Source organism: Hippocampus comes, unplaced genomic scaffold (assembly GCF_001891065.2).
Source record: "Hippocampus comes isolate QL1 unplaced genomic scaffold, H_comes_QL1_v1.1 scaffold44, whole genome shotgun sequence".
Classification (NCBI taxonomy): domain Eukaryota; kingdom Metazoa; phylum Chordata; class Actinopteri; order Syngnathiformes; family Syngnathidae; genus Hippocampus; species Hippocampus comes.
The window spans coordinates 192,798-207,470 of record NW_017805546.1 but is presented as its reverse complement, the minus strand read 5'-3'; the positions used below and the strand labels follow the sequence as shown (position 1 = coordinate 207,470).

Genomic DNA, 14,673 nt, shown 5'->3' with positions numbered 1-14,673 from the left:
TTGTGACTTAGGTTTCTCATTCAATCCTGGCTGGTCACACTCGTTAAAGCGGCACATTTTTCCATTGTCTTGTAGCTTAATGTCAGGCTGAAAGGTGCAGGTGGTGATTGGTGGAGAACCAGGAAGTCAGAAAATATCAAACGAAAGCAGGTCAATTAAAGATGACCATCGTGTACAATGTCTTGCAAAAGAGCAACAGGTCATTTTTGATATTAAGAAGATTGTTCTTCAAAGGCTGTCACATTATTGGAGGGCAGCAGGACTCACCAGCCTGGCTGCAGTCCACGGAGAAGCTGCTCTTCTGGCCCACGTAAGCCTTGCTGAGGCCCAGGCCTCGGCTCAGCACCTTGCTGGCGTCTGAGACAGCCGAGACGCAGTTGGCGCTCTGCAGAGAGCCGCCGCTGCTGCTGACCGCCGACGCTTCCGCGGAGGGTTCAAGGGTCAGTGAGGACGATATGCTGCTGTTGGTCACGTTTACCAAAGGAGGACCTGAAAGAGGACGCCCGTGCGCTCATGTCAAATCAGAGTAAGGGTGGAAGCGCAAGGTTTTCGTCACATGCGGACAATGACTTTGCATATAAAAGATTCAAATGAAGATAGTTTGAACTCATTCACGGCCAGTGACGGCTAGAGACGTGGAATCATTTATTACTGGTCTGGCAGTGAATGACATTGAAGATGGAGACAATCGACAGAAAATAGATGCAAGAAGGCAAGAGACAAAACGAAAGAAAGGAGAAAACTAATAAGACTTGAGGCAAACAGAAGAAAAGAAAAGATAATGAGATAATGACACAACCAGACAAGGACAAAAGACAAAGAATACCAAAGACAAGGGTGGAGGACGAAAAATAAAGACAGACGAATACAAGAAGACAAAGAGTGAAATGACGGAAGAGCGACAGCAAAAGACAACGAGGCGAAGAGGGATGGCAAATGGCAGAAAATTGAAAAGACTGAAGAAATTGGCGGACACAAGACATTAGGGAAAAAAAAAAACAAGACAGAAAATGAACGGAAGATGACGAAAACAGATGAAAGGAATAAGAAAAACAGAGGACCAATCACAAAGAAGACACAAAAGAGATGAAACAAGACAAGGACAGAAAACGCCCAATCTAGGACAACAACAAAAGATGGAAAATCAAAGATGAGAAGATGGAAGCAAAAAAGGAGACGGGGACGATGAGATGGCTGAATAGGAGCAACGGCGGAAGGCGGCGTCAGAAGAGGAGCCAAAGCGCGTGCCGACCCGTGACTTTGGCGACGAAGGGGCTGCCGGCGATGTGGTACGGTCCGCCGTACTTGACGGCGACGATGTAGCTGCCGGGCGCCATGGGCGTGTAGAGCACCTTGTAGCCGCCGGCCACCTCCAGGCACTCCATCTGAACCTTGGACGGGCCCTCCACCGTCACGGCCACCGCGCCCTGCCCCGCCGCCGCGCTGTCGATGATGAACTCCGACTGGACGCCTGCCGCCGGGATGCACGCATACTCAAAACGCCAGCGAAACAAATCACGGCCGCCACGTTTCGCCTCCGACGCCATCTGAGCTCCCTCAAACGGTATGCAAGAAAACTGGAGCGACTTGGGCTGGTCACGAGCATTTTTGATTCAGGCTTGCGACCAGCGGCGGACTTCCAGAGCTCATTTGCACAAAAGGTAGCGGCAGCTACCACTTCACCAACCCTGCTCCCAAAATAATATATTCTAGAAACAACAAGAGACTGGAAAAAAATCAAAGGTTCTATTTAGAAACACGAACCTCATCCTCCCCAAAAGCTTTGATCCAGAAAAATGAAACTTTTTACCCAATTTTTTTTTTTTTACTGGTCACTCCAAAAACTTTTCACAATAGTTTTCCATAATAATACAACTTTTAAGCCATATCGAGAAAAAAAAATTCTTTAACTTTATTTTTACAATTATCGCTCAAAAAATAATTTCTCGAAAAAACTGAGGCAAAAATAAAAAGATCCAGAAAAAAGGCATATGGATAATGCAACTTTGTATTCAGGTATCTTAATGGTCTGTGAAATTTTTGACTTTCTACCTAAAGAAAATATATGTTTTATCTAAAAAAATCAAATTTTACTTTTAAGGTTATGGCTCTATTCATCCATTATTTGAACCATTTATCCTATCTCTTACAAAAAAATCTGGAAAAATACAACTTTTTATATTGAACTTTCGAATTATCTATTGCAAAAAAAGTTTTTTTTCTGACTTAAAAAATAGAATTTTGTATCTAAAAAAACTAAACTTTTTAACCCACCCCAAATAACTAATTTCATCCAGAAAAATAAAACGTATACAATTTTTTGTTATCTCTTTTAAAAAATCTTAGCTAAAAAATAGTTTACAGCTAGAATTGAATAAAACACAGTTTTGAAAAAGAAATAATCTCGAAAAATACACATTTTCTCCTTCTAAAAATCCTAACTAAACAAAACAAAAATCCCCAAATTCTTGAAAAAATGACATGCTGTAATTTTTCTTTTATATTGTAGAGTGTTTCTGATTATCTCTTAGTGATCTTCAAAACATTTTTTGGAAATCTCTCAAGAAATGCATCGATCTAGAAAAGTCCTATCATTTCTTAGCAAAGCATGACTTTAGTTTTCATAAAGATAGATTTTTGTTCTCGTAAACTGTCAAATGGATGATGGAAATACCTGTGGTGCCTCTCTCCAGTCCGGCACCGTACGCCGAGACCAGTCCCGCCTGCCCGGCCTGTTCGGGCGACCCGACCATGACGCTGAAGGAAGTGACGCGGCCCTGCGGGCCAAACTTGACGTCCACCGTGTGGAGGCCTTGCTCCCGGGGGATGAAGCGGACCGAGTACTTGTCTGGGGCAAAGGGCAGGTCGGGTTATTATTCAGCGCGTGACTCGCATTCGCACATACACGCGCACCTTTTTCCAGGTGTTTGACGGCACACTCCTCCTGAGATCCAGACGGGCTGGTGACCTTGGCCTCGGGTTTTCCTTTGGCTCCTTCCATTGACACGTCGAAGGACGTCGGCTGATTCACCTTCAGGCCTGACTTCTGCAAACGCACGCGTGATATTTATTTTGGCTTTTATATTGCTCAAAATGTTTTTATCATGTCTGGCATACATATTAGTTTGATCGACTTTTTTTACACAATTTCATTTTGGTGTCTCAATCATTTGATGTGCTTTTTCGGATTATAGTCATATTTTTCTGTTTATTTTAATGATACATTATTTTAGGATACGTAATATTTCTTTGTATTATTGTTGACACATGATTTTGAATATATTTTATTCTAAACCACAGGCCAGCAGTGGGCGTCTCACCTGAAGTCCGGTGACGGTCATGTGTTGGGTGTCGTAGGTGGGGCCCACCACATGGACCAGGTAGGGGCTATGTGGGATGTGTTGATCATTAAACTTGATGGCAATTTCGTAGTCGCCTGACGGACGATATCAGCGTCACACATGAGGACAGAGAAAGCCATTACGTTATTTTTTTTGTGTGTGTGTGTGTGTGTGTCTTTTCATCTACCGGGCTCCTGCGCCACGTAAGAAACGCCGCAGGATCCGTCTTTGCGGTCATCGAAGGAGATCTCGGCCCTGCTGGGACCCTCCACAGCTACAGACAGACCCCCGGCGCCGGCCTCCCTGGTCCAGATACTGAACTCAGCTGCAAACAAAAAGAAATGTGTCGGGGGGGCTCTTGGAAAATGAGGAAACCATTTGGGACAACTTGGCACTGACAATGTTAAGTGGGCCCCTGGAAATGGCCTCAAACCAAAATGCAAGACTTACTGTGACTTTCAAACATGGCTTCTTGAAAATTTTTTGTGAGTACACTCATGATAGATGTGCCAATGAAATATGTTGCTCAGTGAAAACGGCTTTATGCGGCACCGTACGCCGAGACCAGTCCCGCCTGCCCGGCCTGTTCGGGCGACCCGACCATGACGCTGAAGGAAGTGACGCGGCCCTGCGGGCCAAACTTGACGTCCACCGTGTGGAGGCCTTGCTCCCGGGGGATGAAGCGGACCGAGTACTTGTCTGGGGCAAAGGGCAGGTCGGGTTATTATTCAGCGCGTGACTCGCATTCGCACATACACGCGCACCTTTTTCCAGGTGTTTGACGGCACACTCCTCCTGAGATCCAGACGGGCTGGTGACCTTGGCCTCGGGTTTTCCTTTGGCTCCTTCCATTGACACGTCGAAGGACGTCGGCTGATTCACCTTCAGGCCTGACTTCTGCAAACGCACGCGTGATATTTATTTTGGCTTTTATATTGCTCAAAATGTTTTTATCATGTCTGGCATACATATTAGTTTGATCGACTTTTTTTACACAATTTCATTTTGGTGTCTCAATCATTTGATGTGCTTTTTCGGATTATATTCATATTTTTCTGTTTATTTTAATGATACATTATTTTAGGATACGTAATATTTCTTTGTATTATTGTTGACACATGATTTTGAATATATTTTATTCTAAACCACAGGCCAGCAGTGGGCGTCTCACCTGAAGTCCGGTGACGGTCATGTGTTGGGTGTCGTAGGTGGGGCCCACCACATGGACCAGGTAGGGGCTATGTGGGATGTGTTGATCATTAAACTTGATGGCAATTTCGTAGTCGCCTGACGGACGATATCAGCGTCACACATGAGGACAGAGAAAGCCATTACGTTATTTTTTTTGTGTGTGTGTGTGTGTGTGTCTTTTCATCTACCGGGCTCCTGCGCCACGTAAGAAACGCCGCAGGATCCGTCTTTGCGGTCATCGAAGGAGATCTCGGCCCTGCTGGGACCCTCCACAGCTACAGACAGACCCCCGGCGCCCGCCTCCCTGGTCCAGATACTGAACTCAGCTGCAAACAAAAAGAAATGTGTCGGGGGGGGGCTCTTGGAAAATGAGGAAACCATTTGGGACAACTTGGCACTGACAATGTTAAGTGGGCCCCTGGAAATGGCCTCAAACCAAAATGCAAGACTTACTGTGACTTTCAAACATGGCTTCTTGAAAATTTTTTGTGAGTACACTCATGATAGATGTGCCAATGAAATATGTTGCTCAGTGAAAACGGCTTTATGGGATGAATTTCAACAAAAAAAATCCTTTCAGACACCTTTTGGGACATTAGGTTATTTGTGTGTGTGTGTGCGCGCGTACCTGGTTCTTCCACCATCGCTCCCTCCAGTCCCGGGCCTCCCGCTTTGACCTTGGCGGCGCCGCCCTCGCCCAGTGGCCCCACGGTAAACTGGAAGGGGCTCCCCGGCACGTGGTTGCCCCGGTACCTGACGCTCACCCAGTGCACGCCCATCTCGGTGGGCACGAACTGCACGCAGTAGGTGTCGTTGCCCATGGCAACCAGCTGGGCGGACTGAAGGGCACCTGACGGGGAGGTGACCTCGGCCGTGACGTCGCGCATGTCCAGGGCTGCCGACACAAAGCATTGAATTGAATGTCAATCTTTTTCGTATGTTACGTTTCATGTTTGGGATTTAATTTAGAAAAAAATGGCACTTCAAAATTAAATTTTATATATGTATAATCTGTTTTTGGAATGTACAGTACAAAAAAAATTGATTGAAAACTTAAAAAATCATTTACTCTGGCAATATATTCTGACATATTTTATATAAGGTATACATCATTAAAATATAAGCTTAAGTGTCCAACAAATGCATTTCTCTCACAATTTTGGATAAATACAAACATACTACTACTCATAATAATAATGAAAGAATCCAGCAAATATTTTTCGTAAGTAACATCGCGTAAAATTTGGAGACATGAATTTTTTGTTGCACATTATTGTATCACATAAAGATTAAAAACATTTTTTTTGGGGGGGACAGAAAAAAAAACAAATTTGATCATACATATTCATTGGGAATGTAAAATCTATTTTTTTTCAAATTTTTGGCTTACTATTCTAAAAGAAACTGACTTTTATTCTCATCATGTTTTTTTTATAATCCAATCGTGTTGTACATGTTCTATAGAGTTCATAACATGCACAACAATGACGAATATCTGTAGTCCTAAACAGTATTTACCATTAATGAGGAAGTCAAGCAAGTGTCAAATAAACCGAGCAGTCGGTTAAAAAACATTTTCTGCAAACCTCTGCCATTTTCCCACCAGAGCACCAGAGGAGGCCGCAGAAGCGAGGAGGAGGAGAAGAAGAGAAAGAAGAAGTGATGCAAGAAAGGGTCGAGCAAGACAAGGTCAGGAAGAAGCTGCTCACTGGACCAAGATGAAGGCGACGAGGAAACGAGGGAGGAATGTTGGAGGAGAGACAAAGGATGGCAATCGGGAAGAGAAGGAACGGTGGGAAGGGAAAAGGAAGACAAATGAATTGAAGTCAACATTTCTGACAGTGACCATAACACGTTAACAGCAAAAACTTTAGTTTAACCCAGTCACTGCCCTTGATGGCTAAAGACATCAAATTCTTTTTTTCCGAGCTGGCAGTGAATGAGTTCAAACGAACTTTTTACATAAACCAAAAGGATGTGACATTTTGTTGGGTGCATATTTGTTGATGAGCATATATTGTATTTGGGTTTTTTCTTTTTAAGTTCTTTTAAATATGGAGACAGTCACCTGGTATCTTTATACTGAAGTCACAGACGCTGCCCACGCCAGCAACAGGTGCCGCCCTCTGTTTGCGGGTGATGCTCTCTCGGATGCGACCTTCCCCAGTCACCTGCACCGTGAATGGACTTCCTGCCAGACATGGAAACCAAACACATTAAATCCCACGAATGGCACATCACGATTCGAAGAAACATGCAGCGGATCTAGTTTTCAGCCCTGTGGGACACCATCTTCATGACAGTTAACATAATTAACATTTGCTTTTGGAAAACTCAGAAACGAACCCTGTGTAACACCTACATAGCGGACAAATAAGTGTCCTCACGTTATCCAGTGGTGTTCATGTGGGTGCTTTCTTCGTACCTGGGATGTGCTTGTCGGAGAAGCGAATGGAGACGATGTAGTTTCCAGGCTCGGTGGGGCAATAGGATACGTGGCAAGTCCCGTCCTCCATGTCTTCTGTCTGGATGTCTACCTTACTTGGACCCTCAACGGCCAGAGCCAGCCCACCATACCCTTAATGCAACATGAAGACCTCATCATGACCTCCACCAAGGGTTGTTTCTGCCCCCGCCGCCCCTTTAACTACACCCGTTTAAAAAAATAAAAAAAGATGGCGGCAGTCTACCTACCGGCCTCGCGCGTATCCACTATGAAGCTAGCATCTGTGAAGGTTGTCCCGTGCACCAGCCCGTCGCCGTGCGCCCTGACGCGCCCAGCATCTCCGATCTCAGACTGGACGATCATGATGGTGATGGGGCTGTTGGCCACGTGGCGTCCATTCTTGGTGATGCTGACGCGGTGCTCGCCCACCTCGCGGGGGATGAAGGAGATGCCCACGTGGTTGTTGGCCATCCTCTTGAGCAGGCAAGGCTCCTCGCGGCCCGACGGCGCCATGATGCTGGCGCTGAGGAGACTCAGGTCCGTCTCGTTGATGTTCAGGAAGAAGTCGGCCGCTGAGCCCAGTTTTACCTGAGAGCGCCGCTGTTTGTCCTCTGCAAAGCAGCACTTTGTTACCAAGAATATCCAATATGGTTGTTTCATCATGCGCTAAAATGCCGCAAGATGGCGCCAAAGCCCTGTTTAAAAAGTTCAGGAGTATATCTTGTCCAAGCAGGTATGTTGAAGTGATACGTCTTGACTAAGAGACTAATCTCTCTGAGGAGCTAAATTTACCCTGGGTTGTTTGCAAAAGTTATGGAGTCTTTGCCATATGTACATACAAAACTTCAACTTCATTAGTTTCCCCAATGAAAGCGTGAGACAATCGTAATTTTAAAAACAATGACTTTGAAATTGGAGTTCAATTTTGGGACTACAGATTTGAGGCAATCAATCAAGGCAAACATTGTCGGGGATGTCAGTTCCTCGTGATTTTTCGCCATCCTCCACTAACAGTAGGGGTTGACTGTAATCCTCCATAGGTGGGTACAGACCCGTGATCCTGGCGGTGAACGGACTGCCGGAGATGTGCTTGTTGTTGTACTTGACCAGGATGTTGTAGTCTCCCGGCAGTGTGGGAAGGTAGCTGACGCTGCACGTCCCGTCCTTGTTGTCCACGCAGCTGATCTCCGCCTTGGACGGACCCTCGATCGCCAGGTCCAAACCTCCTGGACGCATACATAGTGACAACAAATCACATAGTGACAACAAACGTCCCACAAATCCGTGAGCGTTATCAGCAAAGAAAATAAAACATGACTGACAGCCAGAAGCAATGGTTCTAATATTCATCCCCTGTGGGACACCAGATACCTAACCCTTTTGACTTCAATTATATGCTTTAAAAACAATCCTGATTTGTGGTCTCATACCTTCGGCCGCATCCTCCGTGTTGACGGTGAATGCTGAGGTCTTATTGGCCACGCCGTAGCTAAGGCCCGGACCGTAAGCAGTCACGCTGGGACTACTGGAGCGGTTCACGTAGAACTGGAGAGGAGACTCTGCAACACACAAAATAACGATTTTTAATACTATGCACTAATAAAAAGTCCACTCTTTATCCCAACAGCGATTAGGGAAGGAGTGAAGCCACTCAAAACTCTGCAGTAATAGTCAACCATTCCTCACAGAGGAGGGAGCCCTCTAAAACAGGGGTTGTCGAGGGCCGGACTTGGGCACTCCTGGTTTACATTGAGGATGATCACCTCGGATCGCTTGTTAGCATTAAGCTAAACGGTCTTTTCTAAGACAGCTGTTTTTTTTTTTTTTATTTCACCATACAAAATGTAATTCTCTTTGTTTTATGTTTAATTTGACAGAACCATTTCAACAGGGAGTGTCAAGACTGAATTGTGCTTCTGGTATATACATTTAAATCTATAGAGGATAGCGAGTGACCTCTTTATTCTGTACACCAAATTTATACACCAACCTCAATTAAGCACTTGCGTATGTGTGTGGCTAAAGGCCAGTTAATTAGGGACCGCTTGCCCGAAAAGAGTTCAAGGTTCAAGTGGTGCATTTCCATACCGGGAATGTGCGCTCCGTTGTACTTGATGTGCATCTCGTGCAAGCCGGCTTCGGTGGGAGAGTACTGCACCGTGACCGTCCCGTCCAGGTTGTCTGTGATCAGTGGTTGAGCGCAATTTCCCGACGGCATCAGAACCTCACCTGAAATAGGGAGCAAGCGACTTGATAGAGACCCGAAACCAACCTCACAAACCACATAAAACAAACATGTAGATTTCAAAACTCTTTAATTTTTTTTAATGTTAAAAAACAGTTTTAAAGAAATCTGTTAAAAATAGTAAATTTGGCAGGTATTTAATTGAGAAGAAATCTTTTGTTTAAAAAAAAAAGTGCATGAAGGACTTGATTTGGATGGTGTGTGCAATGCTTGTGCGTCACACATCTGTTTGTGACCAGAGAGTCATGACGTCGACTGCGACGAGACTGCTTCCCATTTGCGGCTGATCGAAGTCAAACAATCCCGATGCGCTCATTTGTAAAAGAAACAAACAAACTACAAAAGGCTTCCAAATTAATTTCCTTTCCTTCGGACAGGATTGTAAAGAACCAGATTTTGTCTTCCTTTGCGCATGGCCTACATGCGCATGGCGTACATACGCATGTCCTTCATCGCTACTTCCTCCAATGCAAACTTCAGAGTATACTGTTGACTGATTAATACGAAACATTTCACACAGATGTTTTCCACTTTTGTAGCTGCTGGGGAGAGAGTACAACATCTGCTGTCCTTCATTTGCAGAGCATGCCTTATTGGCAGCAAAGATTCATAGGTGTGTGTGGTTTCCTTTTTCTTGGGCTTCCTTTTTTTTAAATGACACGTATCCAAGTTTTTTATATATTAATCTATGAATGATCTGGCTCATCCATCCATTTTGAAAAACAAACGAGCATGCGTGCGCATATCTCACCGGTGACTTGCCCCCTCTTGAAGGAGAAAGGAATGACCATGTGGAATGGTCTGAACCCGCCCCCACTGATGCCGTTTCCAAAGTCTTCTGATGTCACCTGAGGGGGAGGGACCAGCGAATGTCACTCAACAAATACAGCAATCTCATTGGTCAGTGTTAGAAAGCCTCAGCCCTGCCCATTTTAGCGGCATGAAGGGAAGTGTTGTGCGCTGCTCGCAGCCACGGCGTGCGCAGGCTCACACACACACACACACACACACACACACACACACACACACACACACACACACACACACACACACAAACAAAAGTAGCAGCCATCACCATAGCAACCAGCCTGACAAGCAAGCTGCATTCTCATTGGTCGATGCGGGGTGGTGGGGGGGATTATATAGATGTAAGGAGGCGGGGCTTCGAGCGAATATGTTCACAAATGGGAGTGGAGTAAGTGTATTCTGGTCTTTCCAACCTAGTGTGGTACAACTCCTTGGCTGTTCTTGTCTTTCTATTCTTTGGTGGCAAAGCATCGGCATTGCGCCTTGCACGGTTCTGTGTGTTCTTGCATTTTTATCCGAGAGTGGCACAAGCTTTGTCATACCACCTTGTCGAAATGAGTGCGTAAGTGGTTATCTTTCTGCCATAGTGTGGCACAACTGTCATCATCCCCACTTGACATGGATGTGTGGTCTTGTCTTTCTGTGAGAGTGTGGGACAACTTTTGTCATCCAGCCTTTATTGTGTGGACATTTTTCTTTGGTGGCACACAATATGAACATGCCGAAAGTGTTTGTGTGTTTGTCAAGTCAAAGCTCTCAATCACAGAAAAGTCTCAAAGGGCTTCAAATGCCACAGTTGACAACTGTTAATGACATCCCCTAACATGAAGCCCCAGGTAGGCATGGTGTGTGTTGTGTGCGTGCATGTGTGTACCCAGGGCTGAAAGCCAACTCCCGGGGGAGCAGCTTGTTGTTGGATTGATGTCAGTTCTTGCATGGCGGGGACCTCATTGGTCGCCTGAGGACACCACAGGAAGGTTTGAAAATCTAACAACCTCATTTATTCTGCTGCCTTGACCGGCTGTAATATTAATTCTTTGCTATTATACAACTCAAGAACTGTTACAAATTCCTATTCAAAATGCAATACCACCGCCCCGAGAGGTCTGGAGTGCAATACTGGTTCACAACTGATTTACATACCTTGACTTTGAAGGGACTGCCGGGAATGTTCTCCCCACCAAAACGCACATACATGATGTAGTCGCCGGGCTCGAGAAGCGTGCAAAAAGCGTCGAAAGTTCCGTCCTGGTTGTCAGTCACCTGAGCGTCGACCTCGCTGCCGTTGGGCTGCACCACTACACAGTTCACCTTGCCATTGCCCGCACCCTTGGCGTTGACCAGGAGAAACAGCTCCTGATCCAGCTCCTCCCTGGGGCTCACTTGGGGCCCTGATGGACAAAACACATTTTGCACATTTTGAGGAATACTTAGGCCAGAAGCTACGCAAGGTAGGTCTTCCATCGCCCTAACATTAGCTGTATCGTAAGCCGTAAAGGACTCTTTACTAAGAGGCTAGCACTGAAAGCTAATGTTGGGCACAACATTGAAGCTAACATCGGACCCTCAAGAAAGTTGAGTAGCAAACTTGTCAAGATGATGGAAAGAAAGATCAAGGTAAAATCCTGTTTGTAAGATTTATTTGGCAGTAACGCACCAGTTGTAGAGCACTTGCTGGCATCTCCTGTCACCATGGCTTGGACTTTGTAAGGCGAGTCCAGGATGTCGTCGCCACCGTACTTGACGACGATGGTGTAGCGACCCGCACGGTCGGGTACGTATGACACCTTGTATGTGTCGTCTCCGTTGTCATGGATAGTGGGGAGCTTGGGTTTGCCGTCTTGGTCCTAAAGCAAGACATCAGACAAAGACTCAAAACATGGAAGTATGTACAGGTATTTGGACTACGTCGTACAAAGGAACCTCTAAAGTTGAACTGCTCTGAAATTGTACATTTCTGAATTGCAAGTTTGTTGCCTGAACCGGGTGCAGTAGAAATGCAAACAAAGTGAAGTGAACAGACCATGGCCAGGATTATGATTAGGGACCATCAGCAGAGCGTTCAAATGACTCAGGCCCAACCTTTCTGCTGCCTTAACGGGCTTCAGAAAGGTTTGCCTGAACGAGCTGAGGTAGACATTGGAACTAGTCAATAGGGACAGATGACCATGTTTAGAAACAGACAACTGAGGATGCAAACGATTCAGGCCTGATGAGTATTTGGCCTAAACAAGCTCCGGTTAGAATCCTCCTTTAAGCATACCCTTTTCACCACATCGCTTGGCCTAACTTGTCTGATGCCTAAACGGGCTGTGTTCTGCCAAAGAGGTTACACTCTAGAGTGTGTGAAATACTGACAGTGATGAGGACGCTCAGTTGTCCCTGTCCCGCTTGCTTGGCGTCGATGTTGAACTCCACTGGGAAGCTGGCAAGGACTTGGCTGGTCAGCCCGGGGCCACTGGCTCGTACTTTACGGGCATCATGGGTGGGAAGCACCCGCACACGAAATGGACTAAAAGGGGAAAGAAAACACAACCCCAAAAAAATGACTTTGCCTTTCCAGTGAAGCGAGCAGATTCAAAATTCAAAGCAGCAGTAGAAGTCTCCATATGCATCATTACTTGGTCCAACATGTCTGCTGCCCAAACAGGCTGCAGTAGAAATTCATACAAAGTAAAACGCAGAGTACATATAGGAATAAACATGAAGTTTGTTGACTCAAAACCTTTAACAGAGTTAAGACTCAAACATTGGTACATGCATGATCACAAGTTTACGCATGACTGCTGCCTAAACGGGCAGTGTTACACGTGCAGTACCTTCTGGGGACGTCCTCTTCGGCGTACTGTACGGCTACAGCGTAGGTCCCCTCCACAGAAGGTGTGTAGGACACCGTGTGCGTGCCGTCTCCGTTGTCCAACACCTCCACAGGCTCGGACAAGCCTTTGGGGGCATCCACAGTGACGGCGAGTGGTGCCAGGCCCGCATTACTGCAGTCCACTGTGAACATTTGCGGAATGTGGGTCCGGACCCCCGGGGCAACCCCGGGCCCGTAAACCTTCACTTTACTGGGGTCTACAAGGTCTTCTACTGGAACCTTAAAAGGACTTCCTGAAACCCAAAAGAGAAAAAGGAAACATTGGTTACGAGGTACCTGAGCATTTTTACAAACCACCACCATAGAAGGCAAAAGATTTGGACCAGACAAAGTCAGCTGCCTAAACAGAATCAATAGAACACAAAACAAAGCAGACAGGTAGACACCAAAGTTTGGTGTGTGATTTCTTGAACTTTCTCACCGGGAATGTGCTCTCCTCCATAGAGAATATTGACGTCGTAGAGACCTGGCGTGAAGGGGACGTACTCCACACTGCAGCTGCCATCTTTGTTGTCTTTGCACGCCATCTTGGACTCGGACGGGCCCTCGACGGTTATGCCCAGACCACCGGTGCCTGCCCCCCTATTGAAGACGCTTTGTCAAAACAAGACGGGCGGTGCGCACATACACAAGCACACCGTCGGCGTGTAAGCTCGTCTACCTAGTAATGATGTTGAAGGAGTTGTTCTTGTCGGTCAGGCCCTTCTTGAGCCCCGGCCCCGTGGCCACCACTCTGCTGGGGTCGCAGCCATCACACACACAAATCCTGACTGGGTTCCTTAGAACCGGAGTGTCTTCGTACAGAACCTGGACACTGTGCTCACCTGAAAGATGAAGGAACAATTACTACATGACGCAAGGATTAAGGCCTAGCATGTCTGTTGACTAAATGGGCTGCAAAAGATATCCAAAAATAGCAAACCGCACAGGGGAATAGGTTGGCGCATGACCCTGTTTATGAATCACCAGAAGAGGGTGAAAATAAATCAGGTCAAACAAGTCTGCTGACTAAACAGGCTGCAGTAGACAAAGTACTAAACAAAGTAAATGCAGAAGTTTGGTGCCTGACCATTTAGATAGCACCAGTAAGATTCTTTGGTAGGTGACCATTTTTAGATGCAGAAGGTGCAAAGGGTTGCGGTTGATCCAGTCTGCTGGCTAAATGGGTCATATTAGAAAGTGCATTACCGTTCTCATATGGTGTGTACTCAATGCTGTACGTCCCGTCGTTCTTGTCTTTGACCAGGCAGTCTGTCAGGGCTCCAGATGGGTTTCGGATCTCTGCTTTCACACGGTTTCCACCCTGCCGGCTCAGAGGTCGCGCGTCCACCATAAACGTGGCGGTGGCTTCCCTGAAGACTGTAAGAAAGATGAGAGAGGAAGGGGAGTGTCACGGTTAAGATCCAAGCGGGACGCCGGCATCAGCAATGGGGTAATCGCGTACCTTTTCCATCCACTCCACGGCCAGACACTTTGACTTTGGAGACGTCAATGGCCGGGACCACCATCACCTTGGCAGGGAAACCAGGAACGGGCTTGCCACCGTACTTAAGCAGCAGCGTGTACATACCCGACGTCAGAGGAACATAGGTGACCGTGTACGTCCCGTCTTTGTTGTCCAACACTTCGGTCTTTGCTTTCACACCTGGAATAAATGGTCGAAAACAAGTTGTTATTATTAATTTTTTTTTTTTTTTTTTTTAATGAACAGGCTTCAGGCCCAAAGTCTGACGCCTTAACGGTTTGCAGTATCAATTCAGCAGGT

General features: G+C 46.1%; 1 protein-coding gene across 4 annotated transcripts in view; it reads right to left on the bottom strand.

Moving 5' to 3' along the window:
- Positions 1-14,673, bottom strand: part of flnba (filamin B a) — a 35,577-nt gene that overhangs the window by 1,395 nt on the left and 19,509 nt on the right. Inside the window, exons 25-47 of one of the 4 annotated variants that reach the window (XM_019879432.1) lie at positions 14,353-14,553; positions 14,097-14,267; positions 13,570-13,732; positions 13,330-13,490; positions 12,850-13,141; positions 12,389-12,542; positions 11,688-11,877; positions 11,174-11,421; positions 10,905-10,988; positions 9,975-10,071; positions 9,067-9,207; positions 8,409-8,537; positions 8,031-8,204; positions 7,227-7,589; positions 6,958-7,110; positions 6,601-6,723; positions 5,161-5,427; positions 4,721-4,858; positions 4,513-4,628; positions 4,106-4,238; positions 2,675-2,848; positions 1,253-1,471; positions 268-489 (exon numbers count right to left, since the gene is read on the bottom strand). In XM_019879432.1, the coding sequence (XP_019734991.1) occupies positions 268-489; positions 1,253-1,471; positions 2,675-2,848; positions 4,106-4,238; positions 4,513-4,628; positions 4,721-4,858; positions 5,161-5,427; positions 6,601-6,723; positions 6,958-7,110; positions 7,227-7,589; positions 8,031-8,204; positions 8,409-8,537; positions 9,067-9,207; positions 9,975-10,071; positions 10,905-10,988; positions 11,174-11,421; positions 11,688-11,877; positions 12,389-12,542; positions 12,850-13,141; positions 13,330-13,490; positions 13,570-13,732; positions 14,097-14,267; positions 14,353-14,553 (4,113 nt within the window). Of the gene's footprint in view, positions 1-267; positions 490-1,252; positions 1,472-2,674; positions 2,849-2,913; positions 3,047-3,320; positions 3,437-3,528; positions 3,667-4,105; positions 4,239-4,512; positions 4,629-4,720; positions 4,859-5,160; positions 5,428-6,600; positions 6,724-6,957; positions 7,111-7,226; positions 7,590-8,030; positions 8,205-8,408; positions 8,538-9,066; positions 9,208-9,974; positions 10,072-10,904; positions 10,989-11,173; positions 11,422-11,687; positions 11,878-12,388; positions 12,543-12,849; positions 13,142-13,329; positions 13,491-13,569; positions 13,733-14,096; positions 14,268-14,352; positions 14,554-14,673 lie in introns of all 4 variants that reach the window. The other 3 variants (XM_019879430.1, XM_019879433.1, XM_019879431.1) reach the window with 3 other exon arrangements.